This window comes from Scyliorhinus canicula, chromosome 11 (genome assembly GCF_902713615.1).
Source record: "Scyliorhinus canicula chromosome 11, sScyCan1.1, whole genome shotgun sequence".
NCBI classification, from domain to species: domain Eukaryota; kingdom Metazoa; phylum Chordata; class Chondrichthyes; order Carcharhiniformes; family Scyliorhinidae; genus Scyliorhinus; species Scyliorhinus canicula.
In genome coordinates, this window is record NC_052156.1 from 107,276,359 (window position 1) to 107,300,541 (window position 24,183).

The following is a 24,183-nucleotide window of genomic DNA, read 5'->3' on the forward strand; positions in this document are numbered from 1 at the left end:
TGGAACAAAGGCGGCTGAAGGGTGACTTAATTGAGGTGTACAAATTATGGGTGGGGGGGGGGAAAAGAGTGGGGTGAGAGATAGGGAGGACAGAATAAAATTGTTTCCCTTGGTGGCAAATTCTAGAATCAGGGGACATAGGTTCAAGATAAGGGGCAGAAGGTGCAGAGGGGACACGATGAAGAACTTTTTTTTTTTACGCAGAGGGTAGTGGGAGTCTGGAATTTGCCCCCCCCCCCCCCCGGGTTGGTGGTGGAGGCAGAGACCCTAAACCCTTTTAAAAAGTACCTGGATCTGTACTGTAAGCCCTCTCAGCTACAGTGCTATGGATCGGTTGCAGGAAGATGGGACTAGAAAAGGCACCTGGGTGTCTTGGGCTGGCAGGGACAGGATGGGCCGAATGGCCTCCTTTTGTGCTGTAACCTTTCTATGATTCTAAGTGGAAACAAGCCACTTCAACTAACGCTCTCTTCACTGACCTATTTGTGTAACCAGGCAGGAGTGCATCTTCTAAAGAATACTGCTCGTGTGCCCAGTTCATCCCTTGTGGCACATCTAGATTGCTGTGCAGCAGCATTCCTGCACAGCTTCCAGGGAAAATGAATTGCAATTTCATAGATGTCTTTGACAGAGGCCATATTCAGAATAGTTGCATGCAGCTTTGACCATCTATTCAAAATATGGCTCTTAATATGCTTAAGGTGATGAGCGGGAAAAGTGAGTGGACAGCACAAGTTAAAAATCACGCATGGAACAATGCTGACACTGGCTCAGGTAGATGAATAGGCTACCCTCCTAAACACCAGGGTCAATTCATTTGTATTGAGTCAGCCAATGGGAGGTCTAGATTGAGCAATGGCAAAAGCCATTTCCCATTCCGATAGCCTTAAATAAGAATTACCCAGAAGTCACAAAATAAAACAGGCCATTCAGCCCAACTAGTTTGTGCTGGTGCTTATGTTCCACACGATCCTGCTCCCAGCCTATTTCATCTAACCTCATCAACACATCCTTCTTACTCTTTTTTGCTCGTGAACCTACCCAGCTTTCCCTTAAATGGATCCATATTATTCAACTCAGCTGCTCAATGTTGTAAATATTCCACATTCTCAATTTCCCAGACAGTGACTTAGTTGAGCTGAATACTAAGTAATAAAATTAATACCGCTCCATTTAACTTGGACAAGGTGGCTGGGCAGTTGGGCATAAGCAAATAACAGCCACCAAATTGACCTACCGAAGGCTCTTACTTAACCTTCGAAAAGTGAAAATGGCTAATGCAACTTGAAAGGATATCCCAGCTGTTCATTGGAGTGATGATCTGGAATGCACTGCCTGAAAGTGTGCTGGAAGCACATTCAATTACAACTTTCAAATGAGAATTGGATGGCGACTTGAAAAGGGAAGATTTGCAGGGCAGCGGGTGAAGAGTGGGGCTAATTAGTAACTCTTTCAAAGAGCCAGCACAGGCATGATGGGCTGAATAGCCTCCTAAGCTCTCTGGATTTCTGGTTCCATGTTGCTGCCATAACCAGCACAATGGCTACAACGCCATAATCAAAAGCAGTATATGTACAAAACTGGTGACCTACCAAGTGCTCATCTTTCTTGTAAGCTTGTTCCGAAACTTGTCCTGATCTCCTTCAGACCTTCTTCTTCCTTCATCCATCTCCTTCAGCTTTGACTAAATTGTAAATCAAATGTACCATGGTCAACTTCAGAATTTAATACACTTCCGAAGTTAAAGAACTGTCCAATTTGTTGCCAAGTTGTGTCAGGAGTGGGGGCCATTGGAAAGGAAGGATCTAGTGCTTTATCATGTGGCAAAGTCACATTCACGCCTGATTAAGAACACATTTTCAAAAATCTAAATTCACATTCTCTTGATTAATCTCAGACCCTTCTTGATTGCTACTCCAGTAACATATCCACTATTGCACAGAGTAATCACAAGTGATTGAAATAGGGTCAAAATAGATTAACTGGCAATCTGGGTCAAAACGACGATTCCTCTGAACCCAAAAAAAAAGTGTTTGAGAATTGGAGAGAAGGATTTCTGGCAAAACAGCAATGATGGTGCTGGATGTTGCAAAAGAAAATCCTCCAAGTGTCTCATCAGCATCTGGAATATATTATCAACACGTGTGGCAAGTATGAGATCATTGTAGTCCTTTAATAGGGAGCTGGATAAATTCTTGCAAGTTCAGGTCATATCAAAGAGCAGTGGAAGGTAGCCAAGTGGTTGCTGTAATTATGATCAATTACATGCATCTTCTGAAACTTGATGTCCTTCAAAGGTTGGGGAGGAATGTCCAAGAGTTTTCTCCGAGTTGGCCCACGGTATCTATTTTTTATCTCCAAAGCTGCGGGAGGGAGATTGGGGAGAGCAATGATGCACGTCTGGATGGACTTGTTAGTCTTCTCCTGTCCTGTGTGTGCTCATGTCAGCCCTGTAGCCCTGCCAACATTCTCTGCTCTGGGTCACAAATCAAGCATGCTCACAGCAGGCAGTGAGAACCCAACTACAAGTTTCTTTGTATAAGCAGTAGGGAGGAGAGGGAATGAGGATGAAGAGAACAGAAACAGACCATGTTCCCAATCCCACAGAGTGCCGAAGTCATGGTGACCTCATGTTATATTAGAAAGCAAGCTGGTTTGTGATCAAATGAACGTTGCCGCTGAGCTTTGCACTGGCTCTGTCACATAAAGTGCTGAATCCTTCTGTGATAGCATCACACCAAGTACTTGAAGGCTTTCTGGCAGCCAACTCTTAAACAAAACTATCTTAACCCCACAGCATACAAGATGTATATTTAAAAAAGAACTCACAAACATGAGTTATTTCAAACCCATAAATCTCAACTTTTCTAATAAACTAATTGTGCAGTTTGCAACATCATTCATATAATTTCTTCCCTCCAGCTACCAAGTATTGCAGTTGTGCATATTGGATTCACTTGCACAACCCGCTTTCATTTGCATCTATTGCACTACTACAAATTAAAAATCCTCTCCGGAATCCTGAATGGTGCCTGGGTGTGAAGCCACTGCCCCATCTAGCACTGATCAGATGAATGACATTGCAGACATTTTCATATCTTGTAGATTTCTTACCAAGTCAAACGGTGATCCCCCGGTGCTTCTCGGGATCGCTGCAATGCTGACTCTTCGCGGGGAACTCTATAACGGGAAATAATGGTCGGAAAAAAACAAAGTTGTACTTCACGTTGGCAACCTTTCCACATTTGATACTGAATATTCATTTCCGGAAGTTGGAAAGTCTGACAAGTGTTGACCATTCATGAAGGAGCAATACAACTCCCCATTCTGATTCTGTCTCAATCAAGACAACAATCAATTGAGGGAATGAGAAGACAAAGGTAGGGCAGCACGGTGGCACAGTGGTTAGCATTGCAGCCTACGGCGCGGAGGACCCGGGTTCGAATCCCAGCCCTGGGTCACTGTCCGTGTGGAGTTTGCACATTCTCCCAGTGCCTGCATGGGTTTCATCCCCACAACCCAAAGATGCGCAGGGTAGGTAGATTGGCCACTCTAAATTGTCACTTAATTTGAAAAAATAATTGGGTACTCTAAATTTTTTTTTAAATGAGAGGACAAAGGTGGAGGATAGGTGTACAACAGGGGGGTGGGCGAGATGGTGCGGTCTTGAAAGAGGGAAAAAAAAGAAAACAAGAAAAAATATTGGGCGGGATTCACCTACCTCCCAGCTGTGTGCTTCTCAGCAGCATGCCGTTCGCTGGAGGCAAGATTATCTGGTCAATAATCCCCATTGAAGCCACCCCACCCCACTGGGAAATCGATGGTGCGCAACCGGTGCAACCATAGAATCCTATCACCAGCAAACGAGAATTCTGGCCATTATCTTTATAGCACTTTTTTGTGACCTCAGAACGCCTCAGTGGTTTACAGCTAGTAATTATAGTTGAAGAGCAATAACCATTGTAATGCAAGTCAACTTGCGCATAAGCAAGGTCTCAACAGCTAACAAATAAATGACTTGCTTATTTGTTTTAGTGACATTTAGTGAGGGATAAATGGTGGGTTTATCTCAAGGGAACTTCACTGCTCTTTGAAAAGCTCCATGGGATCCTCAACATCAATCTTTAACAGACAGCCTTAATGACCATCTGAAAGATGACACCTCAGCTATGATTGGTGCTGAAACACTGTTGGACCTGACACAACCAAATCTCAAGCAGCGATTGACCCAATCCGTTCAGTCGTGCATTTTGGAATCTCGGTATTAAGTCAGGGTAATACTGTGGGGCCTCCCCGGTCACCATTTCATGACAGACTCAGAAACTCTTAACCAGCATTTCCTCCATTCTGCCATCAAGTTTATTCGCCTGTGTCTTCCTCGAAGTGGTACATACAAAAATTATGTAGTAAAAGTAAAAAAAGTACCAGGATTCAAGACAAAGGAAAATCATGATGAGGGGTGAAATTTTGCACCCCTGAATGTTGGCGAAGGCGATACATTCCCCATTTGGCAGGGAAGCCCTTTAATTATATCATTTATTAAAATGTGATTTTGGCCGGGAATTTCGCGGCTTCAATGGGGTGGGGGGGGAGAATCAGAAAACGAGATCTCACCGGAGAGAACCTTGTTTTCTGATTTGCAGGAGATTTTGTGCCCATGTCGCCATTTGCACTTACGGGCTAACGTGGGTGCAGAATTCCCCACAACGACGGAGAAGAAAAGTGAAGCTAAGGAAAGAGACAGGACTATGTTTTTGGAAAGATTGCCATTTTACAATTTCCATTCACCACCTTGGGAATGTTTTGGGGTTCAATAGACTTTATAATTGGTGCGATCAAAATCTGCACGAAGAGGAAAACTGCCCAGAATCAGTGGGAGTGATTTTGTCCCCGGCATTCTCCTGATTATCCGTTGTAACTGGAGCTCATTGCCTGTAAATGTAGGAAGAATGGAGTAAACATTCTCCAAGTTACAGCAAGACTTGTGTTTCAAAAGGATTTATATCAGTCTGGGATGTCCAGAGGTTGTGAATAGCACTGTATAAATGAAAGTTAGATCACTCTAAGAGTAATACTCTTAAATAGAATACTCTTGAATACTCTTGAATTAAATACTCTTGAAATAGAAATAGAAATAAATAGAATATTCTATTTTATTGCCAGGGTTCTCAGTCATTGTTCCCAGCAAGCAATCAAAATCCAACCCAACCAAAAACTAACAACAAGTTAAAAGACCATTTGTACTTGCATAAAAGATAGAGCATAGAGCGATCGATCTCCCACTTTCTTGATGAGTTGATCCAAGAATCCACAGCCTTTCCTGTGTTTTTTGTGTATAGAAATAGCCAGTATCAATCCTCATGACTGATTGGGATAACCAGCAGCCATGCGGATCAGGAAATTGTAGGCATCCTGGCTGTAGGGTGGCCATTGGTCTGGTTTTAATACCGGACGGTCCAGTTCTCAGCTGGTCTGGCATCTGGTATGCTTGAGCTCCACTGGTGACCTCCTGAGCTAACTACCGTTTCCTGTCCACTATTTTGAACAGATGAATTTGCAGGGCAATGGAGAAAGCGCAGGTCACTGGACTGATTGGAGAGCTCTTTCAAAGATACGAGGGGCTGAATGCCCGCCTACAAATCAACCAGCCACAGAGTCTTCTTTCAGGTCATGTGCACTTGCAAAACTGAACCCTGGTGCATCTGCCTGAGAGAGGTCTCACATCGGTACAGCTGTTTTGGACAACAGTGTATACATACTCCTGAATAAAGTAAAATCGCCATAGTCCCAGGTGATTATAGGCTGCTTTTTCTTTGAGGGGGAGAGCTGACTGGTGGTGATTTAACCCGAGGATCATCACACCGCAGGCATGGGGCAGGGTTGAATAACCTCAGGCAGTACGATAATCAAACCCACACTGTTGGCCTTGTTCTGTATCACAAACCAGTTATCCAGCCAACTGAGCTAAATGGCCTCCACTTTTGAATACTTACTTTGCCAAATGTCTGTGGAGTAAGGAACTTTTTACTTCGCAATTCATCTGAAAATGAATGATACTCTAGGTCAATAAATGTAAATTCCTTAAAACATTCATTAAAATGTCTGCCCCATTGTTATGATCATGAAATCCAGTACTGCTATAGCATTAGATTACTGCAGTTCATATTTGAAGTTTCAGTGTAATCTCTGATCACGTGTATGAGGGGATTTTCATCAACTCTTGTAAGGGACCTTTTAAGGATTGTTGCACTCTGCATATCCCACTCTGTTTAGAAAGCATCAAGAATGGCTGTTTACTGCATATATTTCTCAATTTGCCACAGTATATTGAAATTAATCCTCAATGCATGGGGGCAGCATTCCCACCAAATCCCCTCCCCTCAACACCATCCAGATTTGGAATTATATTCAAGTTTCTCCATCATCCCTTGACCACAATCCCCGAACTCCCTGACAGACAGTAGTTACCAGAAGGACTGCGGTGTCTCACCACCACCTTGCCGACATGAACGGGTTTGAGATGTTGATGCTGGTATTTCCTAACTCTCCTTCTCAGGGCTACGAGAAATGGACGATAAATGTTGACCTCCGTGACATCAACATCCTGAGACAGGACTTTTAAAGAGAAAATCCTTTCCAATGAATCTGCTAATTAAAAATCTTGTTGCGATCTCATCCCATTATCGCATATCTGCAATGGACTTGTTCCACTTACAAAGAAACCTCTGTTTGGAAACGTGCAGGATTCTCCATTTTGAACAAACATAGTTCATCTCTGCATTTGTGTTTGAAGATTGGAGTTAAAATTCTATTTTTCACCATGCAATCTGACCCTGCTGTGTACAGACTTCACCTCAAAATCCAGGGGCTCAACAAATAACTTCACCCCCGAATGGAAGCTATCCACTTGGATGCTTCGTACGCGTCCAACATCACTTGTCCTCCTTGGGCACTGCCGAGCTCCTCAGACATCATCAGGATCAATTTCCCTCTCCAACCTACCACCCGCTCCGAGAGAGAGAGACACACAGAGAGACTCCCTCTCATCTCCAGATTAAGTAATGGCTCATTGTCACCAATAAACATCAATCTCAACTTTATTCTTCCCTCAAGCACATTTATTCTCAGTAACAACTGTTCTGTGATGACTCCTTAAAGAACTTACCTTCTAACCATCTGTGATCTTGTAGCGCTGCTAAAGCTTCACTTCCCAGCTATTGTCCACAAACACCAATTAAATCTGTCCGTGGCCTGTCTGGTCTGGGTTCCTTCCCAGCTCGAGCATCAACATTGCCTGCTTTAAGTGATGGACAATACCCTGTGTAAACTACAATCACAATGCACTATGCCTCAGTGCCCTCCGACACCATTGACCACCATCCTCCTCCAGCACTTCTCCCTATAGTCCACCTCCAAAGACCATCCCTCTCCTGATCCCATTCCTACTTCTCCCAACGGAATCACTACATTCCAAGTTGGTTTCTACAGTGACCTCTAGCACGCACCGATCCTCCATTCTTGGTCTCTCCTATTCTTTACCAACTAATACTTCAAGCCAGTCCTGGATACGAAGAGGGCTAACCATCCAAAGATGACACATGACTCCTCATTGGGTGGTGGGCGAGGAGCTAAATAACATGGAAAGAAAAATGGAATGCTTACAAGATCATTCTTGCACAAGGGAAAGCCTAAAGTTAAAAGAAGGACACAGTAAAACAAAGCTAAATCAGCAAACAAGTCGGGCTTAAATGCAAGTGTATCTAAGAGAAGCAGGAACAGGAATCGGTCTTCGCTGAAGGCACAGCACTCGGAAGAGCCGAAAGGATTCTGGAAAGGATATTCTTAGAGCTACAGCGCAATGTGTAACCTGCAGATCACAGTGTTAACTGAGTGGGTCATGAAGAGAAGTGGAGCGTTTAATTAGTAGGAGGAGCCCAGAGTGAATGGGAAAATCTCTACTTCTTTTCACCTTTTAACATTTGTGGTTTGCATGAGCCTCGAGCATTGTTTGAAATTTTGTCAGTGTTATAGAAATAGGTGCAAGTTAGTGTGCAAAATAAACCTTCAACATACGTTTGTGAAATCAAATTAGATTGTGTCATGAAAGGAAAGAAGAGTTTAAAGAAAGGGACTGGACCAGTTGGGATCTGCTCTGCATGCTTCCAATGCAAAGCCTGGGCACAGAGAAAACTGCTGGTTTGCCAAAAGACCATACGGGGGAGCTGCGGTCAGAACCATGTCTATCGTGTACCCAGCCCAGACCCAAACCTAATTGGGGTCAGACAGATTACTCACAAAGACTTCTTTGTACAGAGAAGAATGACTCCTTTTGCATCACAAGCTCAAGAGAAAAGAAATAACTATTTTTAAAGACATGGGGCGGGACTCGCCATCCCACCGCACCGGTTTTCTGGTGTGGCACACCCTCGCTGGCGGCGGAATGCTTTGCCTCGCCAGCCAGCCAATAGGGTTTCCCACCATCGGGAAATCCCCAGGCGTAGGTGCGCTGCTGGTGCAACGGAGAATCCAGACAGCAGAAAATCCAGCCCAAGGTGTTTTCAAATGCTTATAGCGCAGTTGCTGAGATGTCATTTGCAAGCAGAACAAATACCAGAGAATTGGTAAAGGGCTTGCTGGCATGTTCAAAGGTTCCCCTGGGTACAAAGTTGCCAAACATTGGACACTGGTGTAGTGCCAGATGGAGTTGTTCCAAGCTTACCCGTTCAGGAAAATTGCTGGAAAATGATTTGATGGAATGCTGGGTACCACGCCCAGAGGGGAAACAGAAGAGAACCAGAAAAATTCTACTCAACTGCGGAGAGTTGAGAAAGTCCTTAAGTGTACGACAGGGGCAATAAGGATTAGCGGTTGGGGGGGGGGGGGGGGTGGAGAAGGAAAGCCAGAGGACTTTCCAGAGGTTAGGGTAAAGCCTTCTGAGGTAAAGAGGGTCAAGATGGAACCCATAGAAGCTAAAGAAGCCAAGACCAGGCCAGGAGAGTTTAACAAGGCTAAGAAAAGACCATGAGAATTTCTAAAAGTATGAAGGGTCTGAACCAGAGGTCTGGTTAGCAGACACCTTCCTTCAGATTTAAATTGGTACAGAGAAAGCTCCCAAGCCACCAGACAGACAGTAAGAGTGATGCTTCACCCAATCAAAGTGCCACAGGGGAATGCAGTATTTCCCAAGAGGACATGGGGCAAATTGGGGACAAGCCCATCAGAGGTAAAAGAAAGAGGGATGTCAATCTCACCCGGAGGTGAACAGCACTTGTGAATGATTTAAGGAAATTACAGGTGCAGGCCCACTAAACCATCACAGAATCAGATTCAAAACCCAAATCTAACCAGCAGCTCAACATCAGAGATCGCAAACCAGAGACAACTAGAATCGATCAAAGTGCATCTCCTCCACCTGCATCTAATCTGCGTGCGAGGGGGCGAGCATGAGCAAACAGAAGAGCGCATTCAGGGAAAATGTGAGAATAATTAACCTTTGTTGCGGAATTAGCTATTTGCGGAAAAACTCTCAAACGGGGTTAAAAAAAGGCAGACATTCTTCCATGCAAGACATAATGATTATGGGCAGTAGGAGCATATGTGTTCTGTCAATAATAGTAATAAACCTTCATATTCAAAGGGATTGGAGTGTCCTCATACCCGAAACATAAGTTAGTGTGTAGATCCAGCAAGCAATTAGGAATGCAACTTGCACGTTAGCCTTTAATGCAAAGGGATTAGAGTACAAGGGTAAAGGAGGCTTGCATTATATAGGAATGATGTAAGGTTACACCTAGAGTACTGTGTACATTGTTAATCTCTGTGCCCAAGGATGAATACATTGGGCTCAGAGGGGTAGAAAGAATTCATGGGATGAGCGTGCTTTCCAATGAGATACGATTGAGCACAATGAAGCTCTCTGAACTTAGAAGAATGAGAGGTGATGTCATTGAAACTCTTCAAATTCTTAAGGAGACTTGAGAGGGAGGATGCTGTTGCCTGGGTTGGGTGGGGTGGGACGGTGGCTGGAGAACGAAGATCAAGGGGCCAGCTGGGACTCAGATGAGAAGAAATTTCTCCACCAAGGGTTGTGAATCTTTGGAATTCTCTACCCCAGAAAGGCCAATAGATTGTGTTCCAAGAGAATGGAAGGATATGGGGGACAGGACTAGAAAATGTCGCAGCGTCTGCATGGTCTCGCCAATGTACCATATTTCGGGACATCCTTTCCTGCAGCGTATACATGAGGTATACAAGATGCTAAAGGGGATTGATAAAAGGTAGATATAGAGCAGATGACTCCCTTGTGGATATTTTGGAATAAGAGGCCACAGTTTTAGGCCAAGGAGTGGGAGATTTGGCCCAGAGTGCAGTGGATGTCAGGGCCTTGCATAAATTTGAGGAGGAGATTTTAAATTAGTAATGGGTTGAAGAGTTATGGAGAATGGCCAGGAGTTGAGGCTGAGCTGAGATCAGCCATGATTATATTGAATGGCGGAGTGGGCTCGAGGGGCTGAATTGCCTACTCCTGCTCCAAGTTCTTATGTCCATATGCTCTGTGTTAATTTTTTTTTAAAGTCTTCACAGATGGCAATACTGCATTAGCAATACTACATCTTACAGCAGTAAAGTTGAAAATGTCAAGGTGGATGCAGATAATAGTTCCGATCAGATCAGGTTTTTGGCAGTCACATTATTTACTCAAGGCAGCTGAAAGGATTAGAGCAGGGGTGGGCAAACTACGGCCCGCGGGCCGCATGCGGCCCGCCAAAGGAATTTCTGCGGCCCACCAAGTCATTAAAAAAAAAAAAAATTTTTTTGAAAAAAATTTTTTTTTTTTTTAATTTTTTTTTTTAAAGGTTAATGGGTGGGGGAGCTGTTGGGTTACTTACTGGTATAGGGTGGATACGTTGACTTGAGTAGGGTGATCATTGCTCGGCACAACGTCGAGGGCCGAAGGGCCTGTTCTGTGCTGTACTGTTCTATGTTCTATATGAGGCGCCCAGAATCATAACCGGGTGAAGTAATTATTTTACTTAATATACTATGCGGCCCTTTGTGAATTGTGAATTTCTGAATGCGGCCCTTGCACGGAAAAGTTTGCCCACCCCTGGATTAGAGGATATTCTCTGCTGGCTCCTTCTAACAGGATTTGCAGCTCACTGGGGTTTGGGATTGTATCCATGTACAGGAGAGAGGACCACGTGGTGCCAGTATTCACACATCAGATTTAGGGAAATTACAGGCACTTTAGTTTGTTGATTGACAAGATAGATATTGAAAAGGAATCATTCGAGGCACACTCTGACAAACTTGACAGAAAAGGGTATAGATTCTCAACATGAGACGGGATTCTCCCAAATCAGCATGATGGTCCAACGCCGACAGAAAAAACGTCGCAAACCAATCCGACGCGGGCCGACTGGAAGTTGCGGAATTCTCTGCACTTCCAGGGGCTAGGCCGGTGGCGAAGGGGTTGGCACCGTGCCAGCCGGCACCGAAGGAACTGCGCGAGATAGCGCATGTGCAGAACAGCTGGCGTGGTTCAGCGCATGCGCAGACTGGCTGGCGTATTCTGGCGCATGTCTTCTCCGCGCCGGCAATGGCGGAGCCCTACATGGGCCGGCAGGAAGGACGAAGTGCCCCCATGGCACAGGCCCGCCCACAAATTGGTGGGCCCCGATTGCGGGCCAGGCCACCGTGGGGGCCCCCCCCCCCCCCCTGGGGTCAGATCCCCCTGCATTCCCTCAGAGATGGCCTCTGGTTGACACTAGCCAACCTACCTGCCAGGTCCCGTGTGGGACCATATCCAATCCACGCCAACGGGACAGAAACCAACAGCCGCTCAGCCCATTGGGGCCTGGAGAATTGCCGGGGGGGCCACTGCCAACAGCCCTCGACCAGCATGGCGTGATCCCCGCCCGAAAACCGGCACCGGAGAATACACTTGGTTTTAATGATAGTACTTCTGTCTAGGGATAGACATTGGTGAGGTTCTGTAGGAATCACTGTTTGGGGTCTTCAAATGTATCAATGATCTGCATGAAGAGGAGAACCATAGAATCCTGGAGTGCTGAAGGAGGCTATTTGGCCCATTGAATCTACACCAAACCGCTGAAAGAGAATCAGGTCCATGCCCTGTCCTATCCCCATAACCCCACATCTTTGGACACCAAGAAGCAATTTAGCATGGCCAATCCACCAACCTGCACATCTTTGGGAGGAAACTGCAGCACCTGGAGGAAACCCGCAGAGACATGGGAGAACATGCAATCTCTACGCAGACATCGGCAAGTTCAGAAATGATACAAAGATATATGGGTTTTAGGACAAATATTTCAGACACAATAGCTATGATTGGAAAATTGGCCCACAGCTGGTACATTACAACGTCTATAAAAAAGGGAGTTTTTTTTGATGAATGCAGAAATAGTTATATATTATGGCCAGGATTTACCGACCAATCCACCGGATGTTTTTCGATGGTGCAGGCGGCCCGCCAGCGGGAATTTCTGGTCCCGCCCTTGTCAACGGGATTTGGCGCTGACTACACCCCTCGTCGCCGGGAAACCCGTGCTCTGGTGGGACTGGAATCCCGCCAGTTTGAATAGCTGGTAAATTCCACCCCATATGTCCCCTATATGTCATTTGTGGCAATAATGGTATCAAAAACCCTGGCTTAAACTACACATAGGCAGTGTGTCCACGAAAGCTGTAATTAAAGAGTCGTTAAAGGTGAGGTAATTATTGATTGAAACCATTTACTTGTTTACAGAGAGATGGCTAATGGAACATTGTTTACATTTTGAATGGTTCCCTGGAGTATAGATAATTGGGAGGATTGTATTTAGTCCTAACTAAACAGATCGTCTTAGTGGGATACAGATGATGTAATTAATAGAAGGAGCCAGAACTGTCTGTAGTTTCTAGTTTCGACAAATTTATTCATTCTTGGGGTGTGGCTGTCACTGGCTGATTTGTTGCCCACCCTTAATTACCCTTGAACTGAGTGGCTTGCTAGGCCATTTCAGAGGGGGGCAGTTAAGGGTCAACCACATTGTTGTGTGGTTCTGGAGTCACAAGTCGGCCAGACCGGGTAAGAATGGCAGATTTCCTTCCCTGAATGAACATTAGTGAATCAGATGGGTTTTTAACGACAATCAGCAATGGTTTCATGATCATCATTAGACTTTTAATTCCATAATTTTCTTGAATTCAAATTTTACCATCTGCCATGTTGGGATTTGAATCCAGGACACCAGCGTTACCCTGGGTCTCTGGATTACTAGCCAAGTGACAATATCACTAACACCACCACCACCACCCCTAATGCAGTTAGGTTGAGGTTGAGCAAAAGGGTCTAACAAGACAGAAGGATTTTTAGGTTGTTCCTGAAAAGCATCTCTCTCTTTCTCCAAGGGTCTGCACAGAAAAGCAAGTAACGTGTTTTGCTAACTTTAAGTGGCATTTGAACTGTCTAGGGTTGCTCAATTGGAATTAGTGGCAGGTGTAAGTTAAAGTTTTTTTCTTTTGTTTAAGAACTGTTGGGGTGAAGTATCCGTTTCCTAGGTTTTACAAATTGAAAAACTGGGGTTCAATATCCTGACACCCCGACACATGGGTAAAATAAGTGCCAAGCACGTTCAAGGCTCTTGAGGAGGACAAAGACCTGGGCGTTAATGTGCATGACTCTCTGAAGATCCACAATCATTGCCATGAAGCTATTGCAGAAATAAGTGTTAGCATGTATTGTCAGGACATTGGATACAAAAAAAATAAGAATATCAGAAATAGAAGTAGTCTATTCAACCCCTCTGGCCTGCCGCAGCATGCAATAAGATCACAATTGATCTGATCTTGTCCTCATCTTTCCCTTACAGATCAAATATCTGTTTATCCCAGCCTTGAACATACTCAGTGACTCAGCCTCCACAGCTCTTTGTGGTAGAGAATTCAAAAGATTCACAATAGTCAAAGAAATTCCTCCTCATCTTTGTCTTAAATGGGTGACCTTTTAGCCTCATTGTACAAGGCCTTTTTTTTTAGGTCCAATTTAGAACACTGTCTGCTTTTGGTAGGAGAGAGAGATCCTGAAAATGGTTCAAGAGAAGGGCCTTTTGATATAACTATTTTTAAAGGCCCTTAGTTAGTAGGCCTGCAGATTTGGAAACTTCTGATCTGAAAATGTTGCAGTTTGCTTGGAGTTTTCTAAATAATAGGATCATGGGCTAAGGATGATAATATGGTAAGTAAATATAGAAGTAAGATTGATGCCAGGCCACATCACTTTCCAGAGTGGTATTAACATAGGACACGTTTCTAGCACCGTACATTGAGTGTAAATTAATTGCAAATATTCAAAAGTGAACATGAGTTTGGGATAGCCAACCAAACTCCATTCAGAAGGTAGATGGTATCTGGGGATGTACCTCTTAGTCATAGTGATCGGGTTTTGATCATCACCCACCCTCAGCTTTGGCTTCTCCTAGGGGTTGGGGGATTAGAAGAGATGGGGGTCATGTTGGGAACAAGATTTGCACTGAACAAATGGGACAGGCTCAATATGCTACTTGGTGCTTCCTCACTCTTCAGGTTTCATAGGTTCAAATGACCTTATCCAGAGGAGGGTCACTCCCATATGTACAGCGTGAACAATGTTGTTGTTGTGCTGTCCAACCGCTGGTCTGAGGTGAAGTTCTGGATTAACCCAGAATTTCCTTTTGCTCAACACTGACAAAGTACACCGTTCTCAATGGCTTCTACGAGAAACTTTTCGAATTTAGGTACTTACTATCTTTCTTTCGGTCTCTACATAGAGGATCTGAAAATGCCCGATTCAAATCTGACCAGAAGTTCAAACTCCACATTAGGCTCTTCACCAACACCAGCTAAGTTACATTGAGTATCATTACCACATCGAGCTACGTAGTGCCCTAATCTACACTAGTCACCTCAATGCTGGTTTTCTGTAACATAGCATCCTACCGCACAAAGTTCTTCTCTCGTATCAACTCTCGCTTAGTCAATTGTCAACGACTGTCCAATTCCTCAGATTAACAAAGGTCTGGCCTTCAATCCGTTCCATGGTCTCAATCCACTCTCTGCAATGTTCTCCAGCCCTTGGTCCCAGAAATCTAGTTTCTGAGAGAGGAGGAACTACTGCTCAGAGGATGGTGAAATTGTGGAAATCACTGCCAAATGGTGTGGTGGAATCAGTCATTAAATGGTTTCAAGAAAGAGATTGATATATTTCGGATTAAAAGGGATATGGGAAACAGGTGGGGAGGTGGATTTGAGACCAGGAAGAGATCAGCCATGATGTGATTGAATGGCGGAGCAGGCTTGAGGGGCTGAGTTGCCTACTTCTGCCCTAATTCCTGTGTTCCTATGATCTTAAGTTCTTCTCTTCCAATATTGATCAGAGTCCTTTTATCTCTTTCCCTAATCCCGAGTCTCACCTTCCAAACATACCTTTGCACTCTAAAATGGCCCAGGTGCAAAAAAGCGGTCAGCAAGAGAACACTGTGGTCACTCATTCTGCATCATCCTCCCATCCCCCAACATTCTGTTCTTCATTACTGAAAACGGTGCCTTATACAATGGTATAGTTCATTAGTGGCAGCAATATGCTGGTGGACACTTCACCTTCAGGTTTGAAAAGTGTCCTCTGACATGATCTTTGACAGGAGGGGGGAGGGAATCTGATTTCTTCAGATATGTACTTCCAGCAGATAGCCATATTGTTAAGATTGACAGACAAGTGAGAATTGTGAACAGCTTTTATAATGGGAGGAATAATCAAATGACATTCCTCAACACTGCTCCACTCAAATTACCAGAGACCTGGGATAGAACCCAGGACCTTCCATTTCTGTGATGTTATAAGCGGGCGAGGTGAGGGGGAAGGGCTCTCCTCTTTCCCCACCTCCTCATTCGACCACAACAGTTTAAAAAAAAACAGGATATGCTTGCCAAATCAGTGAGTGTTTAATTGCTTATGCTGTAACTGTAAAAGACGCAGAAACGGATAGGGTCCCTTGAGGTTTTTTTTGAAGAAAGAAAATAGTTTTATTGCACTCAACCCAGTTCAAGTAAAATCATTTTAAAAACTCAGACTTTCACATCTACACATAAATACCAGCAGAAACGTAAAAAGTGAGAGGATAAATTAAAGTCCAATAAAAGTGGTATAGTTATTGCAGGTTAATGATTTGGGTGGATCCAGGCAGGGCTCAGAAGTCCTTCTGGTTTCGGCATTGAGGTGGTTTGACAGATTTAGACGGATGATTTACCTTTCTTCTGGAGACAGAATCTGGTGAGTTAAGCTCTTTAAACATATCTCTGTCTGTGGCATATGTCTTTCTGTCTGGTGCATGGAGTAAGTAAGATTAGTTATCTGAAGTCAATTTTGTACAGGTGACCAACTGTCCAGATAAATGATTTAAAGTTAGAAGCCATTGTTACATGATGGGGGATGGATAGTGTCTATTCATATCCACTTATGATGAACAGGTTTCTCTACAGCTCTCTGTTAAGTTTTGAGTTCAAGAGACAGTAAGTCTGAGGGTCGATAGATTTAGAATTTTGCTAAGTCCATAGACAATAGGTGGTGTGAATTCCATGGTCTCCATATGTGCATTCAAGGAAGGGCATGCCACCCAGGGTCATTTAACTAACATTCTGGAGACTGGAGTTCAACCCGAGTATGGGGAAATTAGAAAAAACTCACCTGACCTCAGTGGCTACCTTAACAGGTCACTTTTTCATCCTTTCTAAAATTGTCATTGATTTCCAGGCAGTAAATTCATGAAGTCACGTCTTGATAAAGCATGACTTCTAAACAGTGCTTCAACATCAACATACGCTGCTACTAAAATTTAAAGACCTTTCCTGCATAATTCTGCCAAATGTGGGTGGCTCCAAGTAATTAGTCTAAACAGGGACTGGAAACAACTTGCGTGTCACCAGAAATTATATTGGTCAAACCCCAAACATGGTTAACAATTACCTCGGTTTTCTCCAAAGGAACTACTGGCTTTGCCATTCTGAAGAAGTAGTTGCTTCATTTCTTCCAGTTCTGTGTGTTCTTTTACATACATACACTTCAAGTTTTCAACGTACTGGATCATAACTTCAACAGCTTTACTGACTCGAGTCTCCTGATGAGCAAGAAGTTTCAACTTTCAGTGCATGGATAGATTTCAAAACTACACAACATCAAACTTCAGTCAGACACACCTCAAGGCCATTCAATCCAAAATGATAGCAGAAAAATATTTGCCACCATCACCCATTCCTGGATTATGATCTCATTCTTTCTGCAAGATATTTTTTTTATTCACTCTCGTCTTGAATGGTGTTGAGCTTCTTGAGTGTTGTTGGAGCTGCACTCATCCAGGCCAGTGGAGAATATTTCATCACACTCCTGACTTGTGCCTTGTAGATGGTGGACAGGCTTCGGGGAGTTAGGTGAGTTTCTCGCTGCAGGATTCTTAGCCTCTGACCTGCTCTTGGAGCCACAGTATTTATATGGCTGGTCTAGTGGAGTTGCTGGTCAATGGTAACCCCCCCCCCCCCCCCCTCCCCCCCAGGGTGTTGATAGTGGGGCTAGGTGCACTAATAGTGGACATTAATTCTTAGTTGGGAGAGAAATTCTCTCCTTGATATAGAAATGAATACCTTTCCTACTACCGGCAATCGTCTATTGCAGTTCTTTAAATTACCCATCAATGTCACCTACAAGATGCGGTCAAAGGATCAATCTGAAACAATCATGGTTATCAATTTCACACCATCACACATGGTCAGCAGGTTTCTGGATGTGTGGTCACATGGGCTAAATGGATAGGATTGAAAATATGCAAACTCAACAAATGCCTATGCTTGGTGCCTCTCTGTTGGGCATACCTGTCAGGGTAACCCCTTACGCTGTGAACAAGACATCAAGGAGCAAATCCGCTAACATCCTGGATTTGGTCCTTTGTGGCAGTGTTGCTCCACTTCATAAATACCCATTTCTGGTCCAATATGTTTAAGTAAATTATATCCCCAGTTCCAACCCTTTCACAAGAAGGCTAACTCAACAATATGTTAATGTCAGAAATGTGGGTTCAGACACACAGAATATAACTATCATTTTACAATTCAGAAAAGGAATGAGGGGCAGACATGGAGGTTTCACTATTGAAATTGCACTTTTCAAATCAACTTGTTGAAAAGTAAATGTCTTCACTGATTAAACACGATAGATGTGATTCAGCCTTCCAATAAAAAGCCACTATATAACACTTGACCTGTTTGTACATGCAAGGATGAATCTTATCACCCAACAATGAATAGGTTTGGTTAGGTAAGAGGGTAAGATTCCAAAAATCCAACTCACTTTCAGCCTGCTCACTTCTGGTTTAAATGCAAACAGGGCGACGATCTGACTGTCAATCTGCTCACCAGAAGTGAAATTTTAAAAAGTCAGGAGATGGGGGCATCGCTGACTAGGACAGGATTTAATGCCCATCCATAATTGCCCTCAAGAAGGTGGTGATGTGCCGCCTTCTTGAGCCGCTGCAGTTCATGTGCTGTTAGGCAGAGTGTGCCAAGATTTTGACCCAGCGACAGTGAAGGAATGGCCGATATATTTCCAAGTCAGGTTGGCTCGGAGGGGAATTTGCAGGTGGTGATGTTCCTCAGTAACTGCTGGCCTTGTCCTTCTAGATGGTAGAAGTCACGAATTTGGAAGGTGCTGTTCAAGGAGCCTCGGTGAGTTGCTGCAATGCATCTTGCATATAGTACACACTGCTGTTACTGTTTGTTGGTAGTGGAGGGAGTGGATGTTTAGCTTGGTGGGTGGGTCAAGCAAGCTTTTGTCCTGGATTTTATGGAGCTTCTAGCGTTGTTGGACCTGCACTCATCAAGGCAAGTGGAGAGTATTGTATCAGACTCCTGCTTTGTTCCTTTTAGATGGCGGGCAGCTTTTGGGGAGTCTCTCACTGCAGAATTCTCAGCCTCTGACCTGCTCTTGTGCCCAGTGTTTATATGGCTGGTCCAGTTCCATTTCTGGTAAATGGTAACCCCCAGAGTATCAATAGTGGGGGATTCAGATGGTAATGCCATTGAATGTCAAGGGTGATGGTTTGATTCATTCTTGTTGGAGATGGTCAGTGCTTGGCACGAATATCACTGAGAATGATGTGGCCATATTTTATTGACTCATAGGCCTCAGGCACTGCTGGAGGGCCAGGAAGAGCACCAATACACAATGTATCTCCTCACTCTGCCCCCTTCCCCCACTATCAGACTGCCCACTTCCCAGCTCACAGACCAGTTTGGCTGTGGTCTTGTGCTGTAGAATTTCCCGTCCGACAGGTTCTAGTTTGTTCTGTAATAAGTATTAAAATCCATTATGGTATCTAGGGGCAATTCCCATTCACTCTTCCATCTCTCCACCATCCTCAGCTTTAGGCCCTTTGCAATTTCCCATCACCTTCAATATCATCCCTGATGGGCTTATTAGTAGGCTCCTAGACATCTTTGCAACCCATCTTTCTGAGCGACTGAAAATGGAACTGGAGCTAGAGTTTTAAAATTAAATCCATAATTTTCCTTATTTGGAATATATGCACCGAAGATTTTAGTAAGTGACAATCATCTTTGTTCACCTGGTGAATGGCTCCTAGCATTTCAGCTCGACTGGCCACTCTGCTTATGGTCTGCATGAGCATCGCCAGACTTTTTTCCAGTTTCTCAAAGGCCTCCAGTGACTGCTCCTCTTCACACAGAGGCTTCACGGTCTACGGGGAATACAAAAAATAAATAATGGGGGAGGGGTTGCAGTGGAAGAGAATGGAAGAGGGAGGTGTGGAGAACGGGGCAGGAGGGAAAAACATGTTGGGGAGGGGTGAGGGAGAGGGGGAACAGTAAAACGAGAGAGGGAGAGAGAGAGAGAGAGAGAGAGAGAGAGAGAGAGAGAGAGAGAGAGAGAGAGAGAGAGAGAGATCATTATTCAGAACGTGCAAGGAAGAGTTCATTCCACAGAGAGGGAGAGGGGAAATTGAGTCATTTCTTGGGCCAGTCGATGGTCATACAGAACTTGGACATTGCTGAAGAGAGATATGTTCTCGATCGTGTCCACATCGGGACAAATACAAGACTGCCAAATTTTAAATGAACACAACAATTTATATGACAGAAAAGGGCGTTGATTGGGTGAGACAAGTCGACTGCGATTGGTCGAGGCGTTGTCGTAGAAAAAGGCAATGAGGAAATTTCTCCGATCTTCCTTGTTCGCAGGAGGTAGAATCGGGGGAATACAAAAGATAAATGAGATAAGGGGGGAGTGGGAAGGGGAGCCTCCTCACTCTCCCTTCCCCACTATCAGACACACCCCCACTCCCCAGCTCACAGGCCAGTTTGGCTGTGTTCTTGTGCTGTAGAATTTCCCGTCCAACAGGTTCCAGTTTGTTCTATAATAAGATTTAAAATCCATTACAGTATCTTGCAACTTGGGAAAGTCAAGGGCCGGGATTCTCTGGCATGAAAAGCGGCGCCAACCACTCTGGCGTCAACAGTCCCTGATAATGAGGAATGCTCCCCTTCCTAAGGGGCTTAGTCAGCGCCGGAGTGGTCCCTGCAGTTCTAGCTGGAAGGATTCCGTGGGTGCGCAGAACGGCCGGCGTGATTCCGCACATGGGTTTCCGTCTCCGCACCGGTCCCCAGGCAATATGGGGGTGCCCCACAGGGGTCCGGTACGGAGGAATATAGGCCCCATGAAACCAGCCCGCCCACCAATCAGTGGACCTTGATCGTGGGCCAGGCCACCGTGGAGGCCCTCCTCCCTGGGGTTGGATCCTCCCTCCCTCCAGGACGGCCCCCGCAAGCACACCTTACAGTTCCTGAAATGTGGGACCTGAGTAACCCAAGCTTGCGGGACTCGGCCGAACTCGGTGGCCACTCGGCCCATCGGGGCCTGGAGAATCGCCGGGGGGGGGCGCTTTCAACGCCCCCTGACCGGTGCGGCGGCGATCCCATGGGTGTCCGAGAATCAGCACTAGAGAAGAGAATCAGTAAGCCGACATCGGGGTGTGATTCTCGCGACCCCCTGGGGATTCTCCAACCCAGCGTGGGGTTGGAGAATCCCGGCCAGGGGAATTGCTAAATTCTGCTGGGTCACTATAATCCCACCACATTTATTGCAGTTTATAGGGTGCGAGGTACAACGTGAACAGCATGCGCTGTGTTACCTTCCTGGTGTTATTTGGGGGAGGGGGTCAGTGAAGGAAGGGAGAAGAAAAATGATGTCATCAAACAGCAAACCAAACATGATTCAGTAAATGAGCCCAGTGCTGACCTGCAACGTGTGTTGACATTTCTCGATCTCTTTTTTCAAATTTGTTTCAGCTAAGTCTCTGGATCTTTCCTCCAGGCGTAATCTCTTATCCAGTGTAAACATGTCACACTTGAAAGCTAACGAGAAGCGGAGAAATTCAGCCTGCATTCAAAGAAACATTATTCATTGTTAAAGTTACTGAAATACATGTCCATTAAAGCAACGTGTGGGGTCGCAGCATTGCTCCAGGGCTATTAACTCTGGTTGGACATATTCTGCAAAGGTTCATCATACTATATCCCACCGACAACTGCACAGCCCCAACCCTGTCCCTGGAAATGTCCATCCTTACCGCCTACCTCAGACGAGTACTTGAAAAGCCTTGCATTATCCAGGGTACTGTACTTTGGTTGAAACATTAGAAGCAAGATCCTATTGGTCCTCAGATAAATTCAAATGATCCCGTCGTATTCATAAATTTGGGGGGGGGGGGGGGGGGGGGGGGGGGGGGGGGGGGGGGGGGGAGAGGGGGGGTGCGGGGGAAGAGTTGCTTGATATCCTGGCCAATTTTCATCCCATAGACAGACCCCTGCTATCTTGCCACTGCACTCTCCTTTGTTATAAAGTGAGTACATGGCCATGGTGTTGTCCCCTACTCTACAACAGTGACTCCGCTTCAAACGGATTTAAATTGGCTGTGAAACATAGGGAGATTGTAATATGGACATTATGTAAATGTAAGTCTTCTCCTTCTCTACGGGGTTTTCCTTGACAAAGTCTTACGCTTTTTCTTGGTTTGTTCTCAGCCACGTCTGGCAGGGTAACCTTCAATTCCTGGAGATTCTAAATCAATCCCGGAGATTTGTGAACCCCAATGCACTAATAATTTGGCCCGGTTTTTCTCCAAACAGATCCACAAGAGGGGAGGGCAGAATTAGCAGAGAAGTTACTTGTGGAACTCCGCTTGCGAGCCAATTATTCAGGAACAGTCCGACATTGAGATTTTGCATAGTAACAAACAAAACACCATCTGAGCAATGCCAGCTTACCTCCACTTCCTGTTCAGTAGCTGAGGCACTGTGGGGTGGGGGCAGGGGAGGGGGATGCAAAACGTACAGAGAGCTTTAGTTTTGCATATTCCAGAATTGCGAATCCGCATACAGAAAATGACTACACAATATGAATCGCTCCTTACCTCTGCAAGTTCAATAGATCTGGAATTTTGGAGTCAGAGGTTCCTGATGAGAGGCAGACAATGAATGTTATTATCACCCAGAAATTACTGAAACCAAACAACCAGAGTTAAAAGCTGTTTATGACCAAGATTTGCAATGTAACCCTATTAATACCACATCACTAAGGCTTTCAATTACCTCCATGCTTTGTGTACTATTGAAAAAAAAGTAAACAATTATGTCAGTGGTGTTGTGGCCTGTAAGACCATAAGAAATAGGAACAGGATTAAGCCATTCAGCCCCTTGAACCTGCCCCATCATTTAATAAGATCATGGCTGATCTAACATTCACTATATCCACTTTCCTGCCATCTCTCCGTAACCTACAATTCCCCCATTGATTAAAAACCTATCGATCGCAGCATTGAAAATGTTCAAGGACTCGGCCTCCATAGATCCCCGGGTAAAGAATTCCAAAGATTCACCACTCGGAAGACATTCTTCCTCAAATCCATCTTAAATGATTCTGCGACAATGCCCTCTGATCCTACACTTGCCCACGAGTGGAAATATCCTTCCAACACTTTGACTGTCTAATCCCCTAAGAATCTTCTGTTTCAATTACATCATCTCTCATTCTTCTGAGCTCCAAGGAGCACAGGCCCAACTTAACTTATTTAATCTTTTATATCAGCCATGATTGAATGGCGGAGCAGACTTGATGGGCCAAATGATCTAATTCTGCTCCTATGTCTTATGGCAGGGGTGGGCAAACTTTTCCGTGCAAGGGCAACATTCAGAAATTCACAATTTTAAAGGGCCGCATAGTATATTAGTTAGTAGTCCTGGTTGTAATCAATTAGCGTGCGGCATATACCTCAGCGCTTCCCCCGGCGGCATCCTGCATTTAGCCCTCTTTTTCTCTACTTTTCAAAAATGGCGCTTCACCCGGTTATGATTCTGGGTGCCTCATATAGAACATAGAACAGTACAGCACAGAACAGGCCCTTTGGCCCTCGATGTTGTGCCGAGCAATGATCACCCTACTCAAGTCAACGTATCTGCCCTATACTAGTAACCCATTAACCTTATATAAAAAAAAATAATTTTCAAAAAAAAAAAAAAAAATTTTTTTTTTATGACTTGATCTTGGTGGGCCGCATAAATACCTTTGGCGGGCCGCATGCGGCCCGCAGGCCGTAGTTTGCCCACCCCTGTCTTATGGTCTCATACGGCAGTCCCTCCATAACCATGATCATTCTCGTAATCCTTCGCTGTACTGCCTCCAATGATAATATATCTTTCCTTAAATAAGAGGGCCAATACTACACAGTATTCTAAATGGACCTATTGAGTATTTTCAGCATTTTCTGTTTTTATTTCAGATTTCCAGCACCTGCAGCATTTTTGCTTTGAGCAGATACCTACCCGGATCACAAAGGCTTCCATTTCGAAAGAGGATACTTCCTGCAGCCATTGCCCAGATACATTGCATTTAAATACAATTCAACTCTGCCTCTCTGATTCAGAAAGTGTCACCGGTGCCTTCAGTAACTTGTTCAGTGAAAGGTGATGACTTATATATGGCTTGCTTGACGCACAGTGCCTTTTGGAATTCCTGGAGCCGGAGTCACAGGACAAGGAGTGATGTTTGGAGACGCTTTTCTCTGTGAAAACCTGCTGAGCTGA

At 44.7% G+C, this 24,183-nt stretch overlaps 1 protein-coding gene across 3 annotated transcripts in view; it reads right to left on the minus strand.

Annotated features, from left to right (window-relative positions):
- The window catches only part of LOC119973262 (lymphoid-restricted membrane protein), a 227,807-nt gene that overhangs the window by 29,269 nt on the left and 174,355 nt on the right, over positions 1-24,183 (minus strand). For all 3 annotated transcript variants that reach the window (XM_038811012.1, XM_038811011.1, XM_038811010.1), the window contains exons 29-36: positions 22,515-22,557; positions 22,369-22,396; positions 21,341-21,481; positions 19,653-19,784; positions 17,006-17,156; positions 5,994-6,040; positions 3,115-3,180; positions 1,593-1,684 (exon numbers count right to left, since the gene is read on the minus strand). In XM_038811012.1, the coding sequence (XP_038666940.1) occupies positions 1,593-1,684; positions 3,115-3,180; positions 5,994-6,040; positions 17,006-17,156; positions 19,653-19,784; positions 21,341-21,481; positions 22,369-22,396; positions 22,515-22,557 (700 nt within the window). The remainder of the gene's footprint in view (positions 1-1,592; positions 1,685-3,114; positions 3,181-5,993; positions 6,041-17,005; positions 17,157-19,652; positions 19,785-21,340; positions 21,482-22,368; positions 22,397-22,514; positions 22,558-24,183) is intronic.